General features: G+C 39.0%; 1 protein-coding gene across 1 annotated transcript in view; it reads left to right on the top strand.

The window, feature by feature from the left end:
- Positions 1 to 675: 675 nt before the first annotated feature.
- trip4 (thyroid hormone receptor interactor 4) overlaps positions 676 to 27,763 on the top strand; it is a 145,024-nt gene continuing 117,936 nt past the window's right edge. Inside the window, exons 1-11 of the mRNA XM_041806506.1 lie at positions 676 to 828; positions 3,215 to 3,396; positions 3,566 to 3,696; positions 3,864 to 4,082; positions 4,165 to 4,243; positions 4,324 to 4,429; positions 4,523 to 4,738; positions 4,848 to 4,977; positions 6,689 to 6,879; positions 6,978 to 7,102; positions 7,808 to 7,899. Coding sequence (XP_041662440.1) covers positions 749 to 828; positions 3,215 to 3,396; positions 3,566 to 3,696; positions 3,864 to 4,082; positions 4,165 to 4,243; positions 4,324 to 4,429; positions 4,523 to 4,738; positions 4,848 to 4,977; positions 6,689 to 6,879; positions 6,978 to 7,102; positions 7,808 to 7,899 — 1,551 coding nt within the window. The 5' untranslated portion in view covers positions 676 to 748. The remainder of the gene's footprint in view (positions 829 to 3,214; positions 3,397 to 3,565; positions 3,697 to 3,863; positions 4,083 to 4,164; positions 4,244 to 4,323; positions 4,430 to 4,522; positions 4,739 to 4,847; positions 4,978 to 6,688; positions 6,880 to 6,977; positions 7,103 to 7,807; positions 7,900 to 27,763) is intronic.

The following is a 27,763-nucleotide window of genomic DNA, read 5'->3' as shown; positions in this document are numbered from 1 at the left end:
GAAGAGGGCACTAAGTTTTGGCGTGTTTTCGAGGGCGCTTTGGACATGTTTATATGTTATACAAATGGCACATTTATATAGCCTTAAAACAGACTAACTAGACAGAATACTCAAGTTAGTTTGTAGCTGGGATCAGCATCCACAAGAACTGTGGACAGGAGGGACACACTTAGCTGTCGAAAAGGAAGTTTGTCTCAGACTCCCGTCTTCAATCAGTACAATAGTACATTATGCACAAAACGTGCCACGCTCTGGCCTGTGCCATGCTGTCTTTATATTAGGTTGGTATTTGGGGATTAAAAAAAAGATAAATGAATAAATAAACAGCTGTATGCGCTGGCACACTCAAAAAATGGAAAGCTCTGCACATGCAGTTCTCTAAAATCTCACTCCCAACTTTTCTGGAAAGTTGGCAGCCCTGCACCTAGTGTCTGGACGTTACAGATGCAGCTAAGATACTCCTTCATTAATAAAATACTCCATACATTCACGAACATTTGATTCTAATTATTAATATCAAGGCCCAAAAAATACTCAACTGGTTTAAGTTTAATTTAGCTTAATGTAGAGCTAGTGTTAAAAAGGATCCATATACAAGTTTATTCAGGATGGAATTCTCTGTCGCACCGCTTACTCTCTGTGTGTGTACCGTTGTTATTCCTCCGACTGGAAACACTTCAGTTTTGGTTTGACACGACACCGGCAGCTCTGTTTTCATCTTTGGATTGAAGGAGTTTTATTTGGTAAAATGTCTGAAGCTTTGTTGCAGTGGTGTGTGGACCAGCTACACCACAAGTTCGGGCTGGAGGCTTGTGAAGACATCGTCCAGTAAGTGACGTTAAGTTTGTTTGATATGACCGTTAAAGTGGTGAGAAACCACCGCAAGCTAACGTTATCAAATGGGAATATTCTAGATAAAAAGAAGCTAATGAAATGGTGCGTTGTTATGTAGGCTAACACAGATGGATCTAATGTAGAAAATGATTTCCTCAGTTTATAATTGTGTTGATTACGTTGCTTTCCTATGAAAAAACGAGCTAAATAAGTTTGGTATCATGTCTGTCACCGTCGCATATAGACGGTTTGACAGGTGTATTAATTCACATTAGTTTTCACTCCCTAGATCTCTACACTCTAGTAAGTATTTACAATGACACCGATCAGACTGTTTTTATTTATCCTGTTAGTAAATCTGTTTAACATCAGTACGTTTACGTCAGTTTCAACTCTTATGTATCATTTGTTGTCTGTATGTTGCTGTTGTATTTGTTGTATATGTTATTTGTGTAGAAGCTCCCCAACTGCACCTAAAGAAATTGATGCAGCTCTTATGAATTAATGTTGAACTGAAGAATTATGGGACCTTTCATCCGTGCCATTTAAATGGTCAGATACTCATGATCAGATACTTTTGTTTTGTAAACAACCTTTTTGACAGTTTCACAAGACTAAGTAGCTGAGTCCTTGGAAATAAAAACATATAAAGCACAGGCTGAAAAAAATTTGACATGTTTTCAAAGATCCTAATAATCTGTAGATTCTCTATCAGTTTTAGCAGGGGTGCAAAGTCATTAATTGCAGTCACTCAAATTGATTTACTGAGTCTACTTGTACTTGTTTGAGTACATTTTAAAATCAGCAGTTTCCTTAAGTATAATTTAGGGAAACTGTTGTACTTAACTGCACTTTAAAACCATCAAGTTCTATGTAAAAAGTTAACACCAAAAGCCAAAATGAAGAGGGTCTAGCTCGCTGTAAACAACATGAAACTGGCCACTCATTTGGCTCTCATACAGATGACCATCCGTAGCACTTAGTGAGAACAACTGTTCTGCATTTTACTGTATGTTAAGTCATATCTTATTATAACCAGCCTGGATGGATGTTTATCTACTAATGTTGTTATTGCATATTAAGGAAAGATCCTATTTCACTGTACAATCTCAAAAGTAGAAACCCAGTACTTTAAGTGAACTTTGCATCCTCTGCTTTTTACTTTAACTTGAATAAATTTTTAACCAAAGTTACTGTACTTTTACTTGAACACGATTATCTTGTATTTTTTCCATTACTGGTTTAGGTTTATTTTTTATTTCAGAGTGTAATGTTTTTAGGGCTGAAGTTTTAGGTCTTAACTACCTTTGAATATAGGTATCAGCTAAAATGAATTTGTGAATACTGGCACATTGGATACTGGAAAAATCCAACATATGCATCCTTTATACAAACCTGAGACATGAAACACAGAAAAGCCAGTTTGTAGCTGTTATATTTGATTTTGAAAGTTATTTAAAAAAACACATTTAAGTACATGAACACTAAGAATGTACCTGCAAAAGCTACCAATTACACAAGTATTACCAATATGTAAACATGCATGGTGTGGTTCACAGATGTACTTATTTACATATCTAAAGCAAAAAGGCAGAAAACACAGCGCTGAGAACTTCAACAATAAAGGGACAAAGAATTAGTGTGGGGCTTTAACCATTAGAGTATAACCAGCCACCGAAAAATAAATGTTTAAGATAACCAGTCACACAGGAGCAAGGCTGGAGAAAGTAAAAGTACAGTTACTTTGATTAAGTTATATTTTACTCAAGTAGATGTTAAATTACTGATCTATTCACCATCCAATTAGATGAAAAATAATCCATTTAAAGTTGATTTAGAATACTGAGTAGTTACTTTTGATACCTGAGGGGTTAAAAAAATAGACTAAGACCTTTCCTTTGTGGGCTTGCAAAAACAACAAGACAGTAGGAATCTTCAACCAGGTTGTTTAATTAAAGGAGCACATTTATAACAGAGGGCAATGCAACTGCTCTGACATCCCCTTTTTGCCTTCAAAATTTTTAGTTCTTACTCAGAAGTAAAGTTCAGATATTTCCTCTAAAGTATTTCTAAGCAAAAGTAAAATTACTGATTTTCAAAGCCACTCAAAAAGTGCTAGTACACAATAAAGCTCCTCAATTGCAGTAATTAAAAGAGTACCGTCTAATTCATTTTTCCACCCTGACACCGTAGTATTTAATTCTCTTTGACTGCTTTTTCACTTCACCAGCGTTTTGCTGGTGCCAGTTCCCTATCATAGTATTGATGCACAGGTCCATTAAAGTTTCTTAGCAGTAGCAAAGTTAAATCATTGCCTGGTACCATGCAGTCCTGACAAAGCAGTGTCTTTGTCATCTCAATGTTTTCATCTTCTGTCTAGATACATTCTGTCCATTGAAAAAGCTGAAGAGATCGAGGAGTATGTTGGAGACCTCCTGCAGGGCACAGATGGGAGAAAAAGGCACTTTATAGATGAGCTTGTGAGCAGATGGAAGAAGACTCAAAAACAGGCCTCAGACACCCCAGGGCTTTATGTTCTCAAGGAATCCGTTACATCAGCAGGTATACCACTCGATATGTGAGGTCTCAACTTAAATTACACACAAATTAGTTACTTAAGCACACTTTCACTCTGACTGTATGGTTTTTATTAAATTTCCCTAGATGAAATTTGTTTTCAAACTGAGCTATTTCAGTTATTTGCTGAAGATGGTTTTCACCCCTTTCTTAGATTCACCAGACATGACCAAAGATACCCAGAAGAAGTCGAAACGTAAGGGCCGAAACAAGCAGGAGGTGTTGACTGTGAGCCAATCAGAGCCTGAGCCAGAAGCAGTTAAAACCCCCATAGATCTGATGAGGGTATGTTGAAACACCTGCTTTTTTATGACCGTCTTTATGGAGGTAATATGGTCTGAGTAAATCCAGACACACGATGCCAAGATAAGTTATTCATGGGTAATTCTATTTTTATTAGTTCTAATATACCAGCCTCTAAGATATCATTTCATCTTGTTTTGTTTCCTCAGGCTCAAGAGAGCAGTAGTTCTTCTTCAACAAAGAAGAAAACCAAGTTTGTCAATCTGTACAACAAGGAGGGACAGGACAGGCTGGCTGTCTTACTCCCAGGCCGAAATGCTTGTGAGTGCCTCGCCCAAAAGCACAAATTGATCAACAACTGCATCAGCTGTGGTCGCATTGTGTGCGAGCAAGAAGGCTCAGGGCCCTGCCTCTTCTGTGGAAGCTTGGTATGAAAGTCTATAAACCTACAGTCCTTTAAAGCCCATGTTTGCTTTTTATTTACTCAGTCAGAGTTTATTTCTTCATCAGGTCTGCACAAAAGAGGAGCAAGAAATCCTTCAACGGGACTCCAACAAAAGCCAGAAACTCAGAAAGAAGCTTATGGGAGGTGAGAGAGAAAAGAATAATTTGAGTATGAAAGCCAGATGAAGAGGGTTGATGCTAAGAGTTGGTTAATTTTTGTCACAGATGCTGGAGAAAGAGATTATCTCCCACACCAAGAGGCCTTAATGAAAGCTGGCTTGGAGAAAGCTGTTCAACACAAAGACAAACTGCTGGAATACGACAGGAACAGGTATCATAAAACACACTTTAACAGAACATTTCATCAGGTTAGAATCATGAACTTTGGTGGGAATACTGACCTGTTTATACCCCCTCAACTCAGTGTGAAGAGAACTCAGGTTCTGGATGATGAGGCGGACTACTTTGCCACTAATTCCAATCAGTGGTTGTCACCCGGTGAGCGAGAAAAGCTGAAGAAAAAGGAAGAAGAGCTGAGAGAGCTTCGCCATGCATCTCGTAAGGACAGGAAGATCACACTGGACTTCGCGGGCAGACAAGTAATCGATGAAGGAAACAACCTTGATGAATACTACAACAAGTAAGATCATTTTACACAATTTATATGAAGGGCTGTAAGGAAATGGTATGTTTATTAATCATATTTATGTGTAGTTACGCCAGAGTTTCTCTTTTTGTGTCAATTGCAGGTTGGATGAGACCCTCAAAGCCATGAACAATGAGCCCATGATGAAGTCATCAACGTACTCTGAAAGAAAAGGTGGAAAACAGACTCTTGGAGAGCTGGTCAACCCCAACATCATGCAGGCTGCACCAGAGGTCAGCCATTTTTAACATATATGCATAGTGTCATGTGTCTTATATATTAGAGATGCATGATATTATCAGCGAGACATCAGGTTTGGCAGATGTTAGCTTAGAAAGTTAATTATCGGTATCGAAAAGAAAATTTCTGCAGATATTTAAAATGGATGTTTTGGCTGTAAAATCTGCCTGTATCAACACTGGCTGAACAAACACGTTATTGAAGTTTTAGCCTGGACCAACTGACCATATCAACTAAATTTAGATATTGGTATCGGCTAAAATCCATCCATTTTCTATACCGCTTATCCCGTTATGGTGAGGGTCGGGGGTGGGGGGGATGGAGCCTATCCCAGCTGTTATTGGGCGAGAGGCAGGGTACGCCCTGGACTGGTCACCAGTCAATTACAGGGCTGGTATTGGAATTTGTAAACATAGGCATATCAGACATTAGCAGAAATCTTATTCCGGGGGTTGCAGATGTCCTGGAGTTTAGGTTAGGTGTATGTGGGTGGCTCTGGTTCAAGTCTAGCCTGCGGCTCCTTTCCAGCATGTCTCTCAGTACTCTCTCATCCTTTGTTTCTGACTCTGTCCACTGACCCCCTCTCTGAATAAAGGCATCAAAAAGCTTTAAAACATATCTTGAAAAATCCAGTATCATGGATCCCTACTATGTATGGGATTATTTCTTTGAGGACCTCTCATTTCTTCAGTCCTCTTAAGCGGGGTACAGACATAAAGATAATTTGGCTGTTTTTGTCCTGATTTTCCCCCTTCCCGACCAAGGACGGCAAACGCCTGATTATCTTATGTCTTATAAGATTATCCTATAAGATTATACTGTGGTCTGAGGTGTGTTAAGAGGGAATTTCCCAGGGTGAATTTCGAGGCCGACAATCATAAATATTAAACTTGTTCAATATTTACGACAAAAAATCTTCATATGTGTGGGGAAAGCTGACAACTCCTGAGTCATGACTCTGTAAGTTGTGACGTGGAACAGAATGTAGCCGATCAAGAAGTGAGCTGACTGAAGAACAAGGAAGCAGGTGTAAATGAAAACAAGCATGGCTGACCTGCTGAAGCATCATAAAGTCTGTGTTCGCGCTGTCTCCAGGATTTTCTCCACAGTCTTTATTTTTTTTTTTTTAGTTCCGGATTTTCCCATTAAAAATAGTCCCGAGAACACCATCATTCCCTCTTCTTGTATGTCCTCTTCCATGTTGTGTGTTGTGTTTTCCTGGTTGTTGCTATGTTTCTTCTTCTTCGTTTTTGTTTGATTACGTGTGATCATGCAAGATTTCTGGCTTGGATGATGAGATTCTAGATCGGTGGTGGGTCAGAATCATGATGTGTGTGGTGTGCTGTGTTTAGATTATCTGAGCACACCACACACAGTACGATCAAAACTGTTAAATGCCTGATTTTTATCTTTATGTGTGGGGTCTCTAACAGATAAAAAATCTCTTCAGATTTAGAAAATCCTTATGTGTGTACCCCGCTTTAGGTGTAACATCTGTAAAATATGTTGAAAAAGATATTCTTCATTGATGAGGTGTTAGGATCCTCTTTGTAGAAACTGTTCTTCCTGGTGTCAGTACTTCAAACTTAATAAAAAAGTCACAACGTAAACCAAATAAGATTAAAACTGAAAGTTGGAAAAAAAAATTTTTTGGTGAATGTTGGATTTTATCATTTTAACAAGTACAGTTAATTAATTTTCCAGTGGGTGGATGTCGGAGGCCGTGAAAACAAGAGAAACTTGGAGCAGACGAAGAGCTTAGTGAAGGCCAAAGGAGCAGAAGAACGATCCAAGCTGAGGCTTCAGGATAAAGAGCTGCAGGAGATGTCTGATGGAGGCTGGTGCCTCAGCATGCACCAACCATGGGCCTCACTGCTGGTCAAAGGCATCAAGAGGTAAAGAGCAAGATAAATCGTAATATATTTGATCTCATTTTCGTCAGGCTATTGGAAGCAGGGGTAACATTTCTTTATTGTGTGTTGTGGGTGTGTAGGGTAGAAGGCAGAACTTGGTACACATCTCATCGAGGTCGTCTTTGGATTGCTGCTGCAGCCAAGAAGCCCACTCCTCAGGAGATCGCAGAGGTGGAATCAATGTACCGCCACATCTACCCAAGAGGTGAACATGTGACACACGGCACATAAGGAAATGAAACCGTAAATGCTAGGTCTCATTACATGTAGCTACTTACAGAAGTACACACACTATATGGACAAAAGTATTCCACCGCCTGACCATAACACCAACAAGACTGCAATGACATTGTATGTATTTTGCAGCTATATAAGATTTTGGAGTGTTTCTGTGAGTATTTGTGCCCATTCATTCTGTAGAGTGTTTATGATGTCAGGCACTGATGGACTGGTTCACAGTCTCCATCCCAGTTCATCCCAAAGCTGCTTAGTGGGGTTGAAGTCAGGGCGCTGTAGGCCAGTCAAGTTTTTCCTCATCGAACTCATCAAACCATATCTCTATAGTCCTGCCTTCGTGCATTTGGAATAGAGGGAGCTTCCCCAGACTGTTGCCACAAAGTTGGAAGCATAGCATTGTCAAAATGTCTTGGAATGCTGAATCATTATGATTGTCTTTCACTGAAGATGAGTGGTCGACCCTGGGAAACTTGACAGTTAGAACAATGCAGTCAGGCAGGTAACGTTCTCCTGGCATCCACGAAACAGTAACCCTAAAGAAAAATCAAGCTAAAGAGTGTGTGTTAAATGTGTGACTGAAGAATGAGAACCTCAAAAAACAGTTTTCTTTACTGCAGTCCTTTACAACAAGGGATTAACCCTAACCTGATTATTATTTTTTCTTTTTTTGCAGAGCCCAGATTTCCCAAAGATTACCCCACTGGCTGCCTTTTGGGCTGTGTCAACATCACTGACTGCCTGTCCCAGGAGCAGTTTAGCGAACAGGTAAGTGAAAATAAGACCAGTTTTGGATGATAAGGCCATATCTACATCCAAATTATAAATTCAAACCGCTGTAGCTAAAGGGAATAACCACACAAATCGAAAGGTCAAAGGATGGTCCAGATTGCTCTGATTTGAGTGATTGTAAGTCTAGTTAGTCAAAGGAATCGGTTCTCAACTGGTGGGTGTGGACGCAAAAGTGGATCACAAAGCCATATTCAGTAGGTCGGGAATGTGTGCCAGGAAAAAAAGGTGTATGAAGTCTATGATGTGCAGTGGCCCATAAGTGGACATACATCATAAACTTTCTATTTTAAGTACTTTTTCTGTAACACTGAGAGTTAATTTCATTCATTTTCACAAGATTTCAACTTATTTATCCTCTTCTAGGGATAAAAACCAGTGCTGTTGTGAGATATTGAGGAAATTCCTCATAAAATCGCCAACATTTCCATGCTATCTGGAGTACAAAAAATGCATACATGCCCTTCTGCAGCTGTGCACTTTTGCACTGCAAACTTTTTGTATTAATTTGTGCAGTGGAGTTTATTTTTGAAGTGTGGGTCTCTATTTCTCATAAGGATGGTACGTTTGGTCCAGATGCTCATCCAGTTGAGAACCATTCATCAAAGGAGAAATGACTGAATAGCTTAAGTAAAACAATGCCACCTGAAATGACCTTGATGCTTTGCAAAATGTAATGATCACATGTGACTTAGCAGATTTTATTTCTTGGTTTCACTGCCAGTGTTTGATTGCTTTGTCATCTAAGACTGGATTGCTATAAAGCATGTAAAGACTGTGTGACTTTTGGGACTGTTTTATCCTGTTATTAGTTGATTTTTGTGCTAATTGCTGAAGCTGTAATCCTACCACCATGCCTTCATTGGGTCTTGTTTTGATGTGTATTTCCCCTCACATATTCAGAGCTGGGTCTGTTTCTGGTGTGTCTTCTTTGACCAGCAGATGGCAGACTGCACCTATTTTTAAGTAGCCCATTGGCAGTTCTTCATAATTTCCACTAGAGACAGTATAAACCACTGAAACACAAATCCAGGCTCCTTTCTACCAGTTGCCTCCCACCAAAAACAGAGATGAACACATATTAAACTGACATCTGCCTATTGTTTTTGTCTGGCTTCCGTTTGTGGCAGTTATTTTTGATTGAATGAATAGCAAAGACTGCTCCATCATCACTGATATAACAATAGAGTGTCAGGCTTCAGTCTCTGCTTTGTTTAATGCCTTCATTTTCACTCTTCCACTCCTGAGCAGAGTGTTCTGTGTGCTTTGGTTTCACTGTCTGTGTGATGTGGTACGGCATGGAGCTGCTCCGTTGGCAGAGCTACCTTTTTGGACTCGTAAACAGTTTACTTGGGCCTTTACACCCAGATTACTTAAATTAATTGCACTTTTATTGTGTATCAACTGGAAAATACCCCTCACTCTCCATGAAGTCATCGTGTGCTTACAGGGTCTCCCTCCGTTCTCCATCAGTGGAACACATTTTAGACTAAATGGCATTGCCATCCTCGTCTCTGGCTTTCAAGGAGAGAGCTCACGCTGTGGTTCACGAGTCTGGGGTATACTGTTTTGTTTTATTCCATGTTTGTTATTCTGAATACGTAGTTATTCACCAAAAGTGGATTATTTATTTCAGCCATTCAGACATTAAGGCTTAACATTCATTCACTGTTTCTATCCTCTGCAATATAAACATTATGTCTGTATCTTTCATAACAGTTTTTGAAAGTGCTTTTTTCACTTTATTCCCATATTGCTTTCTTTTATGTTTACATCCTTTTACTTTATAACTGCAGTCTTCACAGAAGAATGTGTAGTCATGCTAATTTACATTTGAGTGTAGGTAGACATTTTAATATTGTTTCCTCTTTCATCGAGTGAGACTGAAGAGAAAAACATGCAGTGCACGAGAATAATACGTTATGTAGTTCACCGCATGTATACATTATACTCTTCAAGAGATTTATCTATGGGGCTAATATCAGGTAATAATTTCATACTTCTTAGTTTTTGGCTGCGACTGTTGTGTGTATGTAACCTATCTTGACCATAACTCTGTAAATCTGTCCATTTGTAAACAAAGTGAGAAGGGATTTTTTTCTGTAACATAGATCTCCCATTCCTCAATTTGTGTGGGTGGGGGCAAATCATAAACATTTAAATGTCCAAAAAGTACAAAAATCATAGGGTACTTTTAGTATGCCCTCTTATATTTATGAAGCTTTGACCAAATCTATGTTTTTACTTTTATCTGCTGAATGATGGTGCTTTTATACCATAAGTGTGCACTTCATAGGAGATGCTTCTGTTGCCTTTGGTATCTGTTTCTGAATTCTGGAAGGAAAATCTGGACAGCCCAGCTAGCATAGAATGCAGAGAAGGTTAAGCATCTTTGACTCTGACATTTAGCGAAGGTACAAACATGAAACACTGAAGTCTGTGTTGTGATGTGGCCTTGTGGGTACTGGATGTATTGGAACCAGTACATTGTTAGTAACAGATTATGGTACCCATCCCTAGTCAGAGTCTGCTGGTGGCATTTTATCATACATAACACTCACAGGAAGTCATTGATTTCTGTCAGATTAATAAAACTAAACTTTGGTTGTAGTCCTTAATATTTAACAGTGATGTCTTGAAATAAGGGCTGTCAGCATTAATGCATCAATCAATGAATTCAGGGCCATAATTAGAAATGTTGCAAAACCATGTTTCCTACTTAATGCTGATTCTGAAACCAGAGTGTTGGTATCGGCCGATACCGGGTTCTGGATCGACTGTGCTGTGGAAAACAGGCACATTATATTAGACCTACAGTGAAGACCAAACATAGCTCAACAGATAGAATGGTAATGTACAGCAATGGTAATGTTTTTCCTGCAAATAAATTTGATTTTAACTGCAGAATATTAAGATAAAAATGACACAGAGGGCCACATCACAGGCAGACAGTATGCTCTATTCAGGCCGTCTCCATCATGATCTACCTGTTTGATGATGACACAGCCTGCCATTGGTTTACAGTCCCCTACACAGCATTCTGGAAAAACAATCTGCCTTTTAGCACTCAAGCTAGTGGCAATAAATAATCCAAAATATAATGAAAAAAGATTTTTTTTAAAATTCAATATTGAATCTATTGGTGTGGATTTAATCTTTAAGGTCCCCTAAAAATCTCCCAAGTCCCAGGCTCGCTAGACTTGCTTCCATAAGGGCTATGAAGGCGTGGATAGCATCAGTGGAACAGCGCAAGGGCTGGCTTCTAGAAGGAAAACCTAATAGTCTGTGAATTGTGGTTCAAAGGGGATGTAAGTTTTAATAACCTATGCCACTTTTTTGTATTATATGACAATGCCGGTTTGGAAGGTTTTAAACAGTTGTATCACATTGGTGCATAAACATGTGTACTTGCCAACCAATAGCTGCAGTATTAAATGAATTCTGCAGACCCAAGGGGTGGCACGCGTGTCACCAAGTACTTGGACTGAACAATTTGAGAAAATAACCCTATTGTGATTTTTTTTTACCCAATGTTGCGATTGCCATGTAATATGTGATTATTTTATAAGTTCCTTATCTTAAAATATTTTAAAACTGGTATTTTGACACACATTCAAGGTTAAAGAAATATTGCAATTTAATCTTAATTTTAAATAATTGCCCAGCCCTACTGAGTATCTTATACATACAAACTTCAAAAATACCAAAACATCCCTTTAAGACATGAGAAAAATCGCAAAATAACACAACAGCAATTTTTGATGTAAATAATCAAATATCAAAAAATTAAGAAGTAGAAAAATCCAGATTAAAGAATTTCTGAGATTAATAGTGATTAAAAATTAAATTCAAAAGCCCTACCCTAAGGCATCAAGAATGCCAGATAATTAATTTGTGAGCATGTTTTCCATATTAAGGCTGGGATGTGCTGCCTTTTTTTCTCTCTTTACCCTCTTATATCTCCTCAGTCTAGAATACATATCTTCAAGTGATATGGTGTTAATCGTGTCTTATGTTTTTATGTTGTGAAAAAATATCCAAACACACAAAACCCCTCACATACACTTGATACAATTAAACATATGTAATACGTATTATATATGTAGGAAAAAGTCTGAAGTACTACACAGTGCACAAACATGCCTCAGCCTCTCACAGCTACAAGCCCCCATTCACATACATGTACTCACATGCTCAGGCTGTCTTTGGTGGGATAATAAGATGGATCAAATTTAGAAACTTCACAGTCTTTGTTTCCAGTTAAAACACTTCAATGAGCTCCTTTAAGGATGTAAAACTTGTGTTTTCATTTAACATAAGTGTCATTCTTCATAGTTGTCTTGTTTTTTAAGATCTCTGTGTTCGAGTAAAAAAAAAAAAATCAACTTCAGTAATGTGTGCTGCTACATAGTTTGCATTCTGACTGCTGGGACCTGTAAATCTAAGGGCTTTCCCCTTTTGTACTCTGTCCTCATTCTCTACTCCACCACTCATTCCACCCAGGGCTGTAAAATCATGTTTGCAGGCAGTGTGACTGCCCTTTCATCCTGTGAAAGGGTGTGTGTGTGTGTGTGTCCACTTGCACAGAGCAGCCATAAATAACACCCCCACCCACTGAAGGCCCCTCAGAAAAAAAGAGAAAGGCAGATGTAGAAAATAGTGAAGCAACCAGAGAAGAACAACGGCACCACAGGCCTAATGACAGGGCTGAACAGTTGCTTATTCTAGTCGCCATTCTGGACGGAGCAGAGACTATTAGCTGTTTAGCCCTTAGCTGCCTCCGTTCATGTAAGCAGAAGAGTGCATGTTACGCCTGTGCATAGCAACACACAGCTGAGCTCCTTGGCGGGGAGAGTGGGTGAGGTGTAGGATTTACTGTCCTGTGTGCTGGCAGTTGTGGGTGGCTAACAGAGGGGGGTGGTGAGGGACAGACAGCTATTATTCCTCAGGCTTTTCTAAATCTGCCCTCGGTGATGTGGGAAATATTTAGAGAAAGTGGATTGTGGGTAGATCAGGAGTGCATGAGAGAAAAAAAAAACACATAAATGCAACAGAAAAAGCAGAAACGACTGAGAAAACTAGACTATTTCTGCTTCACTGTGATGGCAGGCATGCACCTCTTGGGTCGCTGTTGCACAAAGCAGCAATGAAAAGCTGACAGACAGGACAGAGAGACCACCCCAGGCAGAACAGGATTTCCATCTGCTTGAGTTGGACCAATTCTTTCCCTCATTAGAAATTGACTGGTGTATTGATCTATTCCCCCCATAATCTCTTACTCCTCCCAGCACCATGCCCCCCCCTTGCCACTGATAATTGGCCAGTCATTATGATCTGTGCTGTGTCTCTGCACCTCTACCCCCCAGTGCTCACTCAGCAATGGATAGATATGTATGCCTGACCTTCCTGCTGCAGAGAACACAGACGGGGGGTTGGAGAGGAAGATAGGTGTGTACAGAGTGAAAATGGGAATGCTTTGCTGGAAGAGGCAGGGTGAGATAATTAAAAAGATGAACAGACAGCTTCAGCCAAAGCTATGCTGCAGATTCTTTATTTCACACATACACATGACACTTCACTGTGCAATATTTTTCAGATTGCACATAAAAGAAGTCAAACAACATGACTGTATTTTAGAGCCACATTTATCTACACAGGCGCAGACTGATGCTCAGCCTTGAAATGGTTCACAGCACAGGCGCATCACACCTCATACAGAGCTCCAATCGCACCATCAGCGTTCTCCTGCGGTGACAAAATTGATTGGATCAATCCACACTCTTAATAGGGTCTAATTTATTTCTCTCTTTTCCAAACACAATATCACCAAGCTGCAAAGCTGTAGAGTGCAGTGAATACGTGTTAGCAAGGTGTCATGTTTGCAGAGAGTAAAAACTCTGACTGTTAAGTGCTTCATTGATTCCTGTGAAACTACAATGGGGGCAAGAAGGCAAGGTGGGCTTTGTCAGACTGTGTTTATGCAACATGTCTATGTATTATCTAATCAGTGGACCTTTTGCATAGCTGGCTGATGCAGTTTTGACTAGAAATACAGTCTGGAAGTATCAGTAAAAACAGAGATTTATGAATGGTTATGCAGATAAATAACAATACTCCAAAACCAGAGATTCCCAACCACTTTTTCTTTTCCCTAGTTGTATCTAAGAAGAGCCCCCCAGGACCCAAATGAATGATACATTGCTGTCAAAAACCAACCATCAGTTTTTAGTGTTTCATTGCTCAAACTCAAATAAAATCATTTTATACCAGTATTAATTTTGTTGACTAAAACTTTGACTAAAACTATTTGTCGACAGCCTTTTTTTCCATGACAAAAACTAGACTAAGACTAAGAAAAATAGATCTGTGATGACTAAAACTGACAAAAGTAAGTTTAGTTTTCATCAAGATGACTAAAACTAGACTAAAATGCAGTGTAGTTTTCGACAGACATTCAAAATCCATGATATTTCTCTACTGTCGGTAAATATGTCAAAAACAATGCTGCAGTATCTCTTCTGTCTCTCAGCTTTAGAAAGCAGGGACCCAGGTTTGGCAGCGTGCATAGAACACACTACCATGACTTGGTAGTAAATGCTTGGACTGAAAGTTAAGACTAAAACATGGACTTGTCATGAATTAATTCTTTGCTTATCTAATTTTGACAACCTCAGAGCAGACAAAGCCCTGCGTTCTCTGGTGCCCCCCGAGGGGGGTCCTGGACCCCAGATTGGAAACCAGTGCTCTTAACTCTGTATGATACACATCGCAATACTGGGTTCATGATATGACTTTATAATGACTCTCTACAAGGGCTGTCAAAAAATTAAAATTTTCATCTCGATCAATCTCAGAATTTCCACAGTTAATCCCGACTAATCACACGCTTTTTATTTCTTTAAAAAATTTCAACTGTTTGCGTTCAGAGCTGTTTTTGTGTCATTTCATCTGTCGCAAACCAAAAGTAACTGACTTCATGTTTGGATGTGATCTGAACCTTCTTTTATAGGTAAATCGAAGACTGTGACATGAACCCAACCAAAGAAAAAGGAACTTTTTATGGATTAGAAAAGAAATAAGGGGACTGTAAAAAAGTCAGTGTTCAATAACACAAGGCACAAATGACTTCTGACTTGTCCTCTGAGCTATCTGTGAGCTTTTTAAGCTAAATGAGACATTAAGTAGCAGTGGTGGATTTATTTTGCATCACTGTGGCTGCAGGGAGATGTTGCAGAGACTTAACTAAAGTTGCTGAAAGGGGCAATAAATCATGCGATTAAGCTTGATTTAAAAATATGTGCATTAATTGTGGACAGGCAGTGGGTGAATAAAACTAGCATTATGAATAAATCATGCATGATATGTAATATGCAAGAAGGAGTTTTGATTAAAAAATAAGCCTTCAAAAATACTTTATAAGAAAACAGTGATGGAACTAGTCTAAAAATTATTGGGAAATATAACTGTGTGTTATCAGCATAGCAGTGGACTGATGAAATATTGTGTCTTTGTATAACTTGGCCTTATAAGTTTGGCCTTTGTAAAAGGTGGTCCTTATATTGAGCCTTGAGGAACTCCTTCTTTTTTTAAATAAAAGAATGATTTCTTCTAGGGCCCAACCAATATGGATTTTTTTGGGGTCAGTACCAATAATAGGGAATGAAAAATGTGGATAACTGATGTAAGGGACGGTTAGATTTTTTACATAATCTTTTTTTAAATTATTAACTTAGAAAAATAACTGCTTCTGATCCCCTGAATATAGTTCAAACACATATTACAAAGACGACAAATTGAAGGCAGAACATTTTACTGTTTTCAAATACTTCTGTTTGACTTCTTGTCAAAGGAAAGTATAGTGAGCAAAATGCTGTGCAAAAATGCAGTTACCTCTGGGAAGTAGAGATGCTGTTACTGGTATATTTCATTGCCCAGATGTGTCTAATGAAGTGGTCAGTGGGTTTATTTACAAATTATGAATTTGTTTAACCTTGCAATGAAGATGGATTTGCCCGTTTCTTACTGGCAAATCCATCTTGCAAAGCTCCCGTCGGAACCGTTTCAGCCTGGTTAGGAAGTGACAGGACAAATCAGCGTCAAGGGGCAGTACTTTTGGGCGTGGCAGAGTCGTGAAGCAACAAGAGGCCGGTGCAAGTATGGCGGAAAACATTAGCGTGGATGCTGCTAAAGTGTAAGTTTTATCAGAACTTGACGACATTTCTTCGTTAACAGAAGAACGAAGAACAGCAATGAGTTGTTTTTCTTTTCACAAAGTCGTGTACTCAAATGTCTACAGTCGCCATGGTTCGAGTTATGCAGCTATCTATGGAGTTTATTCGTCTGTAGGGGCGCAACTCGGTTTGGGGGAGAAAGTTTGGGGCTACGACATCACATCTTTTATTGCTCTGATTGGCCCGTAAAGGTGTGACAGACAGAACATTCATCCAGTCACCCTCCGGGTTTTTTCCAAAGCCTCTGCCCTTTCCCAGATGCTGTCTATTGAAGGTTTTCCAGATGGATGTGTGAAACACACACATCCATCTGGCATGTAAGGTTAGAATTTGTTATTATCTGTAGATAATAGGTGAGTGGATAAGCACGGTCATAAAAATCACTGGTAAACATGATTTGAAATGTGCCTCTCTGATGTCCTCTAAACGAGTATTAACATTAGTCTCCTTATCCTTCTAAACTATAAAGTCTTTAAAATTCAAACTGACTGGTGTTGCTATTAGGTGCCATGATCCATTAGGGCATTATAAATTAAGATATTGTTGTTATTTGGCTTGCAGATATGTTTTTATTATTTACAGCGTTATCTCAGTTTATTCACAAAAAACATTGCTAAATTCTTCTTGTCAAAATGATTGTTAAAAGCATTACTATGGTAGCACTGTCTTGTGTTATAACTGAGAAGTTAAACACAGAATAGCACAGGTGGTATGCTCTAAATGTGTACCATACTCCAGTCAAATCAAGAATTAGTTGCAGGCCAGTGTTAATTCTGACATTTATTTTCAGTCTTAGTCTTTAGATGGAATACTCTCTAGTTTCAGTCACATTTTAGTCATTTCTACCCTCCTTAGTATTAGTCTAGTTTTAGTCCCTAAAAGTCCTCACATTTTAGTCTTAACTTTTAGTCCAAGCATTTTTTTCTTGCCTAAATCTGGTGCCAAGTTATGGTAGTGTGTGTTCTGCACCCTGCCAAACCTGGGATCACTGCTTTCTACAACTGAGAGGCAGACTATCTACAGATGCGTTGTATTTGGACAGATTTACCCACAGTGGAGAAATATCAGGGATTTTAGATGACCGATGAAAACTAATTTACATTTTAGTCTAGTTTTATCTTGATGAAAACTAAGCTCACTTTTAGTCAGCTTTAGGCACCAGAGATCTATTTTTGGCCAGTCTTAGTCGAGTCTTTTTCATGGAAAAAGGTGGTTGACGAACATTTTTAGAGATAGTTTTAGTCCACGTAATTCACACTGTTGGGGGCCAATCATAAATGGACCATGGGCTGTATTTGGCCCCTGGGCCATAGTTTGGACACCCCTTCACTTAATAATAACAGAATATTTGGACAAGTGGTACAGACTAGCAGCTGACTACAGAAGTGATTGAAAACTATCTGTGTGATGCAGTTGCTGATCTATGACTCAGAATAGCCAGTATCCTAACTGTCTAACATTGATGCAGGATGAACCACAGATGGACCAGAATGTGTCTGCAATTGATAAACAATCCTTTTATACTTTAAAAAATCTGCTTTGATTTGGAGGAGGAATATTTTGATTTAATTTTTCATTTCCAAGCTGCATCAAACTGCTCTGATGTTTCATTCAGACCATTAGCAAATGTTTGATCTGTATCTGCTATTACTTTTCTCTCTGTATGTCATTGCTTCAGTGCTCACATGCCTCTATTATACTTTTATCTTTTCAACATCCTGCTCCTTTAGAAAATCCTCTTTTCGGTTCTTCATTGATGCTTTCAGCTTCATGGTGGAGAATGTTTAACCCCTGAGCAGAATGTACTATAACACAGTAAATGTATGCACAGCAGCTCATGTCAGATAGCTGAAACTATTGGCTTACCACATAACATAGCTAAAAGCTTCACCACATATCTGTTAAAAGAAGCGCTGGTTTCTGTGGAATTCCATTTGAGCAAGCTCTTCCTTTGACCTCCAGAGTGCAGCTTCTGTGCTTGTTAGGCCGGCTGGAAGCTCGGACTGATGCCTGCGTTTCCTTGTGTGGTAATGTGATATTTATATGCTGAAAGCCTTCCTGCCAGCATGCCACACACACACGCACACAAACACGCACACACTCTCTAAAGGATATATTGGACACATTCCAAAGGAAGGTAAGTCAGGCAGAGCTATTTTTTTTCTTCCCCCTCTTTCTCAGTAGTATTGCGTGAATCCTCAGCAGTGGCTGCTCCCCTCTCTTCCTGCTCCCCTCCCCCTCCATCATTCCATCTTCACATGTCCTCCCACTTTCTCCCTGACAGTATGTTTTACAGGTCAGGGCTGTGAAGCTGTACGTGGTTGTGGAGAATTCAGATCATGCTCAGTGAGCAGACGTGCACACTTTCACGCCACTATGCATTTTTCTTTCATACTTTCACTCTCTCTCTCTCGCTCTCCCTCTCTTTGCTAAACCTCAGTCACACACCGACACACTCACATTCCTCCCCTTCCTCCCTTTTCCTTGCTTGGCAGTTTGCCATGGCAGAGAGAGGTCAGACATCATGTGATTCTGCAGTGGTGTGTAGAATGCATTCAGCCCAGTGTCCCCAGGCACTGGATGACAACCAACCAAACCTCAGTCACAGGTTTTCAACTGCATGAAAAATACATAAAACCATCTGCCAGCCTCGTATGGCCTGCTACACTGTTTCTAATTTCACTGCTGTGCTAAGACCTCTTCACCGAATGTCATAGTATCCGTTGTTAAATCCAAATGAATCGTATTTGATACACATTTTGAGACCTCTGTACCCTCAGGGATCTTTTACGCCCCTAAAAAAGTGACAACTGCACACATGCAGTGCATAAAGAATTAATCAGTGGACAAGCATGCACCTTAAGATCTTTATATAGTGCAGGAATGTATTAGTCCATCAGTTAAGGCTGGATATTAAACAGAGTTTAGATTAAATTGGAATATGTCCTACTACAATTTTCTTATTGCAGAAGTTGTGAAATGTGTGTCAGAATACCAGTTTAATACAACTTTTTAGCTGCATCATGCAAACATTCAAGTGGTCATTATTTTATTCTGGAATTGTTCATGTGTTGTTGGGGTTTTGTCTTTCTTGTTTTAAAAGGTGCTATACAAATGAAGTTGCTGATTCATTGTGCCTTAATGCGTTTATCCTCAGCCAATCAGAGTGCTTGTTACGGTTCATAATCACTATATGCCAAAGTCATCTATTAATTTTTATGTTTATTATCTGTAAAGTCCCTTTTATTTGTTATGTAGTCCTTTTTGTGGCTTTCTTTAAGATACAAAATACAAAAATCCTATGTGTTTGCTAAAACATGTTTTTTCTTTTTCTGAAAACCTGAACGTATGACTTAGGCAATTAAGCTATGAGGCTAATGATATCTAGGAAGAAAACTACAAGTTAGATAGTGCTTGAAGCAGATGACAGGGGCTCTCTGTGGTGATGGGGTAGACAAAATTCTTCTTACTGAAAGTCGTACCACCAGATTAACTTTGAAACTTTTTTAAAAGTGTTGAAATAATGTATTTTCCTTTAAGCTGAATTTGTCAATTATTGTTGTGTACTTTACCTCATGCTTATGAAAGTTACAAATTAAAGTCTCAAATGGCATCCATCCATCCTTCTATTTTCTATACCACTTATCCCGTTTGGGGTTGTGGAGGGCGTGGGGGCTGGAGCCTATTTCAGCTGTCACTGGGCAAGAGGTGGGGTACACCCTGGACTGGTCGCCAGTCGATTGCAGGGCTGACATATAGAGACAGACAACAAGGCACGCTCACATTCACACCTATGGGCAATTTAGAGTTACCAATTAACCAAACAGGCATTTCTTTGGTGGTGGGAGGAAGCTGGAGTACCCAGAGAGAATGACTCAAATGGAATGATTTGATTAATTTAGTTTGGGAACTATCAATGCCCAATACTATTTTTTTGCTATTTAAGAATTGTTTTATTGCAATTTTATATGAGAAAATTGAAGGCCGTTTGGGTCTGTAGCTCACAACTGCTATTTCTTAATTAATTCTGAGGAAAAACTGATCAATGATATTGTATTTAGGGTCTAACTTTTTTTGTAGCAAATAAGTTCTGAAATGAGAATGTAAACAACCACTAAACAGTCAATAAAGATTAAAATGATAAATGGATGAGTGCTAGAGGGGGGAATAAGAGAAAGTTCTTAAACAAGCCCATATTGAAAAGAATTGAAGTTTCCTAACAGTAATTTTGTGGTTTAGATTTACAAGATTAAGCCTACTATATTTTCTCAACTCCTCCATTTTGATCTGCTCATTCAATGCCATTTGTTCCTCTCACTGTATTCTGATCACAGAAATTCCAAGTGATGATAAAAGCTACGTGAGTCATTTCAGAGAGCTTTCCTTGATGATTTTAAAGGCGGCAGTGTTGATGAAAAACGTCTGAATCAAAGAGAGGTAAATGGAGAGCAAGCTGTATGAAGTGTTCGTCTGAATACTGAGCAGGTTCATTTTATGTTTCTGCGCTGCTGCATTGCTCTTTTGAATCACACCTCATCATCTTTTGATTTATTACTAAGCTTTATTTCCACCTCTTTTCTGAACCAGAAATAATGTTGATAAAGTCAAAGTCATTCTGCAGTCATTACTACAGTTATAGTCATTTAGATCATAAACAAGTGAGGCTGCAAGCTACTCGTATAACTGTGTTGAATCAAATCATTGGCTGTAATCAAATAAGACATAAGAGTTCACCAGTTATTCTGTGATTTTCTGTCTGTTGTATGAACGTGTTGAATGTTTGTCTTTGTCCTCATGTGGACCAAAAACCCTGGAATATTCTTATTAACAACACTATTCTCTAAGCATGGAAAGTAACATTTAGTTACATTTACTCAAATGACTGTAATTGAGCACTTTCTGGGGGTATTTGTACTTTTTTGAGTACATTTTGAAATCAGTACTTTACTTCTACTTGGGTTTTAACCAGAGTAACTTGACTTTTACTTGAGTACCTACTCTTTTACTTTCTCTACCTCTGTTGACTAGATACAGCACATGGAGAGGGAATGATTCCACATCACATCACAAAGCAGTAAAAACTGGAGAGTTGATATCTCAAATTAAACATTTCAGCAATGATTTTTAACTCCTAAAGTGTCATTTCAACTCTAGTTTAACTGAAATGGTCTTCAGTGTTGGAGTGTTTGACAGTGTTGATTCAACTCTGTAAAGACTCAGAAGTTCCACTATGGGAGTAGCTCATGCTAGGACCACGCCGCACACAAGTTTAAAAACAGTGTTATAGCTCTGAGCCCCTTCTTCATTTGCCAACTGAAATGAAATCATAAGCAGGATATAATTTATCATGTTAAAGCATCTTCACACACTGGCAGTGGCAATGCTGGTGGAGAGGGACACGTATTTGTAAGGCATTCATTTAAAACCTGCACTCAACACATGGCACCTTCTAAATGAAGGTAGTTGCAGTAATGCGGTGGCTATTAGGGGTTGTAATCACAGGGTACCTCATGATATGTTACACGATAGAGGTCCACGATACCAATATTATCATGATACAGCGATAGAGTGAAAATTGTATAACAATACATCACAAAATATGTCTCAGTAGAAAATACAAAATAGTTGTAAAATGGTCAAGTGCAGAATTTCTTTATTTTTTCACTGCAATTTAGTGTCAATTTCACAGAATTTGACAGACTGAGCTGAAACGGAAGTCTTCATTCTTAACAACACTACACGGTGCAGGTGCTTACAAACTAAACAAAATACTGACACGTTGCACGAGTAGAGACCAGCCATGACTTCAACAGCCTTGTTTGGTAACGTTAGCCGTTAGCTGTAATGCTGTCGCTATGATGTCTGCCTTGCAGATTGGTCGTGTTGTCTGAGTATTTCTCTCTGGTGTGGCATATCTTGCAAACGACTTGACTCCTAAGTTTGTACTGTCTTCAGTGTTTTAGAAGCCAAAATAAGCCAATGTATCCTCTATTAACGCAGCAGAAGTCGTTCTGCGGGGTAGGCACGAGCAACACGTGTGATCTCATTGTCTAAAGAGAGGAGAAGAGGGAAGAGTCATCTGTTTGCTGCCAACTAGCAGTCAGGGCGTGAAATTACACCACAAACTACCTTATTATTACCTAATTATTAATTAATAAAATATCGATACTGCATTTCAAAATATCGATACAGTATCGATATTTTTGTGTATCCATTTTTTGTACTACCCCTAGTGGCTATTTTTAAAAGCCTGGTTTACAGTATTGCCATATTACCGCCCATTCCCAGCTCATGCAACACCTTTTTGCTGCTTGGTAAGTTTTTTTTCTCAATGTCTTGCTGCCCTGAAGTTAAGTAAAGAGAATCAAAGAGATTAAATTAAGTCAAAAGATTGGAAACCATACAGCCCACATTTAAGAGCCTGTGATTTTGTGGTGAAAGAATGTTTAGCTGTTGCTGTTTTTGCAGAGGTATGTTTGTAATTCTGTCAGAAAAGCTATGCTAAGACTTCAGTTTATTTTTGATTTTAATAATAACCTTTGTTTGTATTGGAATTTTAAAACACAGTTTAAAATGCTTTATACTGCTCTGCTTCTTCTGTTCTCTAAACAATAATGGACCTGACTGTGTAAAGCAGTGTTTGCATGTAACAGGAATAAACTACAGCCTTGTAGATTTTAATGCTGTGATGTATTTAGTACCTTGCCCCAGGCGAACTTGAACCCCCAACAATAAGCTTTAATGAAGCACAGAATCAGTGTGTTTGACATTTATCTCCCATCTCAACATCTGGTGTTTGTTTTTGATGCCCCAAAATGGCTCCTCATGAGGCCGGTGTGCATGCCAGTTTTCTGTTTTGGAATGAGGAAATGGATGACTGTTGTGCGGTGTAGTCAGTAAGTACTTTGCAGAGAGTCAGTGGGCGACCGTGTTTTCCTGCTGTGGCGTTATCAGGAAATGGAAGCGCTCTCAATTTAATCATTGTTCTTTATGCTTGCTTCCCTCCAAATGTGAGCACGGGCATTACCGCACTCATTACATTTGGTTGATTTCTCACTGTTTCTGCCAAACATTCCCCAGGCATGCCTATGCAATTTCTTTCTTTTCCACACACGCCTGCGTATGTTCGTTTGAGAGAAGATCGTTATCCAGTCAAGCCCGGACCCTGCAGCACTTTAACCACAGGATCTTTCCTAGAGAGGGAGAACTGGAGAGACAGAGAGTGAGAGACTCTCTGCCACTGCAGGGTCAAAGATTACAAACTCAATTGTACTCAGCTGGGTGACATGTCTGCTCAGCAACTTCCTGCTGGCGACATCAGAGGGGAGGAAAGTATAGAAAAACAGGAGGGGAGGCGAGGGAAGCCAGCCATGCCTCCAGTAACATTAATCTTTCTCTCCTTATCTGAAGCAAACTAAAAATAATGTTTGCCTCAAATATCCTATGAAGCAAGTGAGTCCGACCTTTTTCAAGGATATTATTACTGGGGAATGACGGGAACATTACAGAATACTTTTAAAGGATTTACATAAGCTAAGATAAGATATATTTTAATGTTGTTCCAGGGAAGTTTGTCTTTGACTGTCCTGCAGTTATCAAAACAATGAGATACATCATTCAGAACACATGAGCATTTGTCCTGTAAGACCAGCATGTAGCAGTTTTCACATGTGTATAAAAACCTGCTGGCAGAAGTGACATACATATTGCATGACCTCTTGGTACATCCTATGTGACCTTTTATTCAGAGACTTAATCATAACACTATAACATGGATAAAACCAGACCCATCCAATTACAATTTGTTCTGAAGCAAACCTGAAATACTAGTCCTCAGGACCACACTATTCTAGACCAAGACTTGCCCGAGACCAGAGTGCACCAAGACCCAGACAAGACCAAAACTTCTGGGGATTGAGACCAAGTCAAGACCAAGACCGAGACAAGACCAAGACCATGAAAATCTATTTGAAAAATCCATGACAAGGTTGAACAGTTAAAGAGCATTCTCTCTTTAATTTTAGTTTTCTTTTTATTAAATTTGACAGGCAAAAACAAGGTCTCTGCATCTCTTTCAAAGGACAACATGCAAAAATCTCAAAGAGTTTTTGCAGGTGTAGCTATTTGTTGTTTTATCAAGTGCTTGTCCTCATATCCCATTAAAGAAGTCAAAGAATAGCAGATCAGTGCTGGTCTCGACTGGTCTTAATGGAAAATCCCAAGTCTGGCCAGTTCGAGACTGAGACAAGACCAAGACATTTAAAATGTGGTCTTGAGACTGGTCTCAAGGCCAAGACCATTCTCGAGTACTACAACACTAGAGAAATGCTACCAAAAAGACCATGTTTTGAGCTGCTTCTGACTTATGGCTTACGACTTTCAAAGTGTGGAAACACACTAAAGCTACTTTTGTGTCCCAAAAGCAGTGAAATATTCTTGCAAATGTAAAAAGAAAACCTCAAGGTGAAATAGTAGCAGGCAGGAATTGAAAAAGCCTCCATCTTAAGCACTGATCATCAACTGGAGGCCTGGGGCCTTCTTTCATTTATGATCTACACATAAAAATACTTCATAAAACTAAATATGATTGGTTTAAAATTTTCCAACATTTGGTTCCCACATTGCCATTGAGGAGGCTATGGTGGGTCCTGAAGCAGCACCGGTTGAGAACTACAGGCTTAGCACATTAAACTCTGATCTTGCCTGTGTTTACTCAGCTGATGTCTGTCCAGTCTCGCTTGTTCTGATGGGAATTCCATCTCTTTTAGAGAGATCTAGTTCATTTGTCTCAGCTGTGATAAGTGATAAAGGAAAGGCAAGGAAACTGGAACTCAAACAGGAGTCAGCTAAAGTGGCTCACATTATAGAGCTGTTTTGTAGGACAAGTTTGTTCATTAACGGCACATCATAACTCGGTTGCTAACCCTACAAAGTTTATTGTTTGGTAGCACATCAGTGTTTCAATTAAAAGTATGTTTATGACAAAAATGAGGATTGTATTCAATGTATGTAGAGATTTTCTGATAATTGCAGTGCACAGGTCCATGTAGAGTTTTCAAGTATTAACTTTCCTCCAGTTCCATACATTCCTAATGGCTTTTCCCCACTGCCTGACCCTCAACGGACATTTGCACATCATCAGAGTCATAAACAGAATATCCCTTTAAAATCCTGAAGCATAGCTTCACTTGGTCCATTTACATGTAGATGAAATCCCCGCTGACTGCCTGACATACCAAAGTGTGATTTCCTGAGGCCAAAATTCAAATTTTACACATCAATTATGTTTATTTGATATTTTTTGACAACTTTTAAGAAAGAACCCACACACCAGAAAATGACATTTAGCAAATAAAATATACTTTACACACTAGCAGTTTCCTCATTTAGTAGAAGTATTCTTGAAGATTCTAGAAGTATTAAAGTTCATCTGTATCAGCCTCCTGAGGCATATATGAGTGTTTTCTTGGCTAAAAGGATTTCACCTTATTCTGCATCTGTGGAGTCTTTAGCTTAAATGTGTTTCAGCATAAATTAAAGGTTTGTTTCCAAATAAAAGCTGCATTTTTAATTCTAAAATAATATGCTGTTGAGTCATTAAAGCTAACAGCTTCATTAAAAAGATTTTGTGGATCAATAATGAATCTGCAGCCTTACTCCACTGCCAGCTTCTACTCTTTATTTCTTGCTCCTGTGCCATATTCAGTGAAAGTCCTTGAAGCACACACTCTTCTGCTACGGTCCACTTGGCAAATATGCCATTAAATGCTTTCACAGACTCGGTCTGTGAAGCTGAGTATTGATTTACAAGCAACATCATTTTCCTCCTTCTTGAATTTCTGGTGGTCAGACTAGAAAAAAAAAACAACATTCAGCTATTACATGAATATTGCTGGCTCTTCACAGAGCTCCAGACTGTACATTGAGCATGCTGAGTGGTTAAATAACATCAGCATGTCATCCCAGATGAACTCTGTAATACAAAGACATATTTTTCTCATTTAAGATTTCAGATTTTCTCTGAAGCAGAGAGCTGTAAAAGTAACTTTGTCATCCTTTGTCTGACATGAAGTTCAAATGAACTGTTTGAAAATCCATTTAATGTTTTACAGAAAGTTGGATAAAAGTTGCAGAAAGAAAGCAAAATGGTAAATACTTCAGTGCGTGTCAATCTTTCTATCTATTGCAGATTTTTTTTAAACTGTAGCTGGAAAAAAAAAATCCAGTGTAAGACATGCTGTTTTGTCACAGTAATGTTATAAAGAAGTTGTGCTTGTAGTGAAATCTTCTGTCTTAAATTTGCAACACAACCACCATCCAAAGACAGAGGCTGGAGTGTTTACATGATTGTCAAACCTTCCGAAAGATTGAAGGCTTGTTGATCTTTTTTGGGTAAAGAGTCGCCAGTTTTGGTGAGCTGAAACAACTGACCATTCTCAAGCCGTGCAACAAATACACAAAACTCAGTGAATCAGAATCAGAAAAACATCATGAATCCCCAAGGGGAATTTCAGTTGTTATTTATTATTATACACAATATCACACTTAGAAGTATAGACATGGAAAAAAGAAGTATGAGATAAAAATAAACAGAAATAGTAATAAGCAATAGGTCCAACAGTGCAGAGTATTTGAAGGAATAAACTTCAAGGCTGCACGCATTGTTGCCACAGGCTAAATATTTAACTGTGTGTAAATGGACAAGGAATTTGACTTGGTGTTTAGGTGCACCAAGATGTAAAAAGCTTTTGAACAGTACTCTTACTGTCCATGGAAGGGAAGCAATTGGAATGAAGCTCTAAAAGCAATACAAGAATGAAATATAAAAGCTGTAGTGAATTTTCCTCCACATGGAAAGCTGCAGGCAGAGATATTTGATATTTAAAGAGCTCAGTTAACCTGACACACCAGATGGATTTGTTTCACACATCCATCTGGAAAACCTTTGATATACAGCGTTTGGGAAAGGGCAGAGCCTTTAAAAAAAACTCAGAGGGTGATTGGATGAACGTTCTGTCTGTCACATCTTTACGGGCCAATCAGAGCAGCAAAACCAGTGGTGGCGTCGCTGCTACTGAGGTGCGCATGCGCAGCTACCGAGGAGTAAACTCCATAGAGAACTGCAGAACATGAAACCATGGCGACTGTAGACATGTCAGTACATGACTTTTGTCGTTTTTGAAAAGAAAACAACTCACTGCTGTTCTTTGTTCTTCTTTTAACAAAGAAATGTCAAGTTCTGATAAAACTTACGCTTCAGCAGCATCCACACTAATGTCTTCCACCATAATGGCACCGGCCTCTTGTTACTGCCTGCTTATGTCATGACTCCGGCGCGCCTTGTCACTGATTGGTCCTGTCACTTTCTAACCGGGCCAAAACATTTCAGACGGGACCTTTGCAAAATGGGTTCGCCAGTGAGAATCACGGAAACGGGTGAATCCATCTGCTTTGCAAGGTTAGCTCAGAGTGGTTGTGACCTGATTTTATCTTTGAAAACCAAATGCACAACAGAGTCTTCGATTGATTTACGATTCGGGATAATTCCCTATACCACTTGGAAATTAGCATTCCCAAAATAGGATGTACACTCAGCGTCTGTTTTGTTAGGT

The sequence above is a fragment of the Cheilinus undulatus genome, linkage group 1 (assembly GCF_018320785.1).
Source record: "Cheilinus undulatus linkage group 1, ASM1832078v1, whole genome shotgun sequence".
Classification (NCBI taxonomy): Eukaryota; Metazoa; Chordata; class Actinopteri; order Labriformes; family Labridae; genus Cheilinus; species Cheilinus undulatus.
This window is presented reverse-complemented; position numbering and strand designations above follow the sequence as displayed.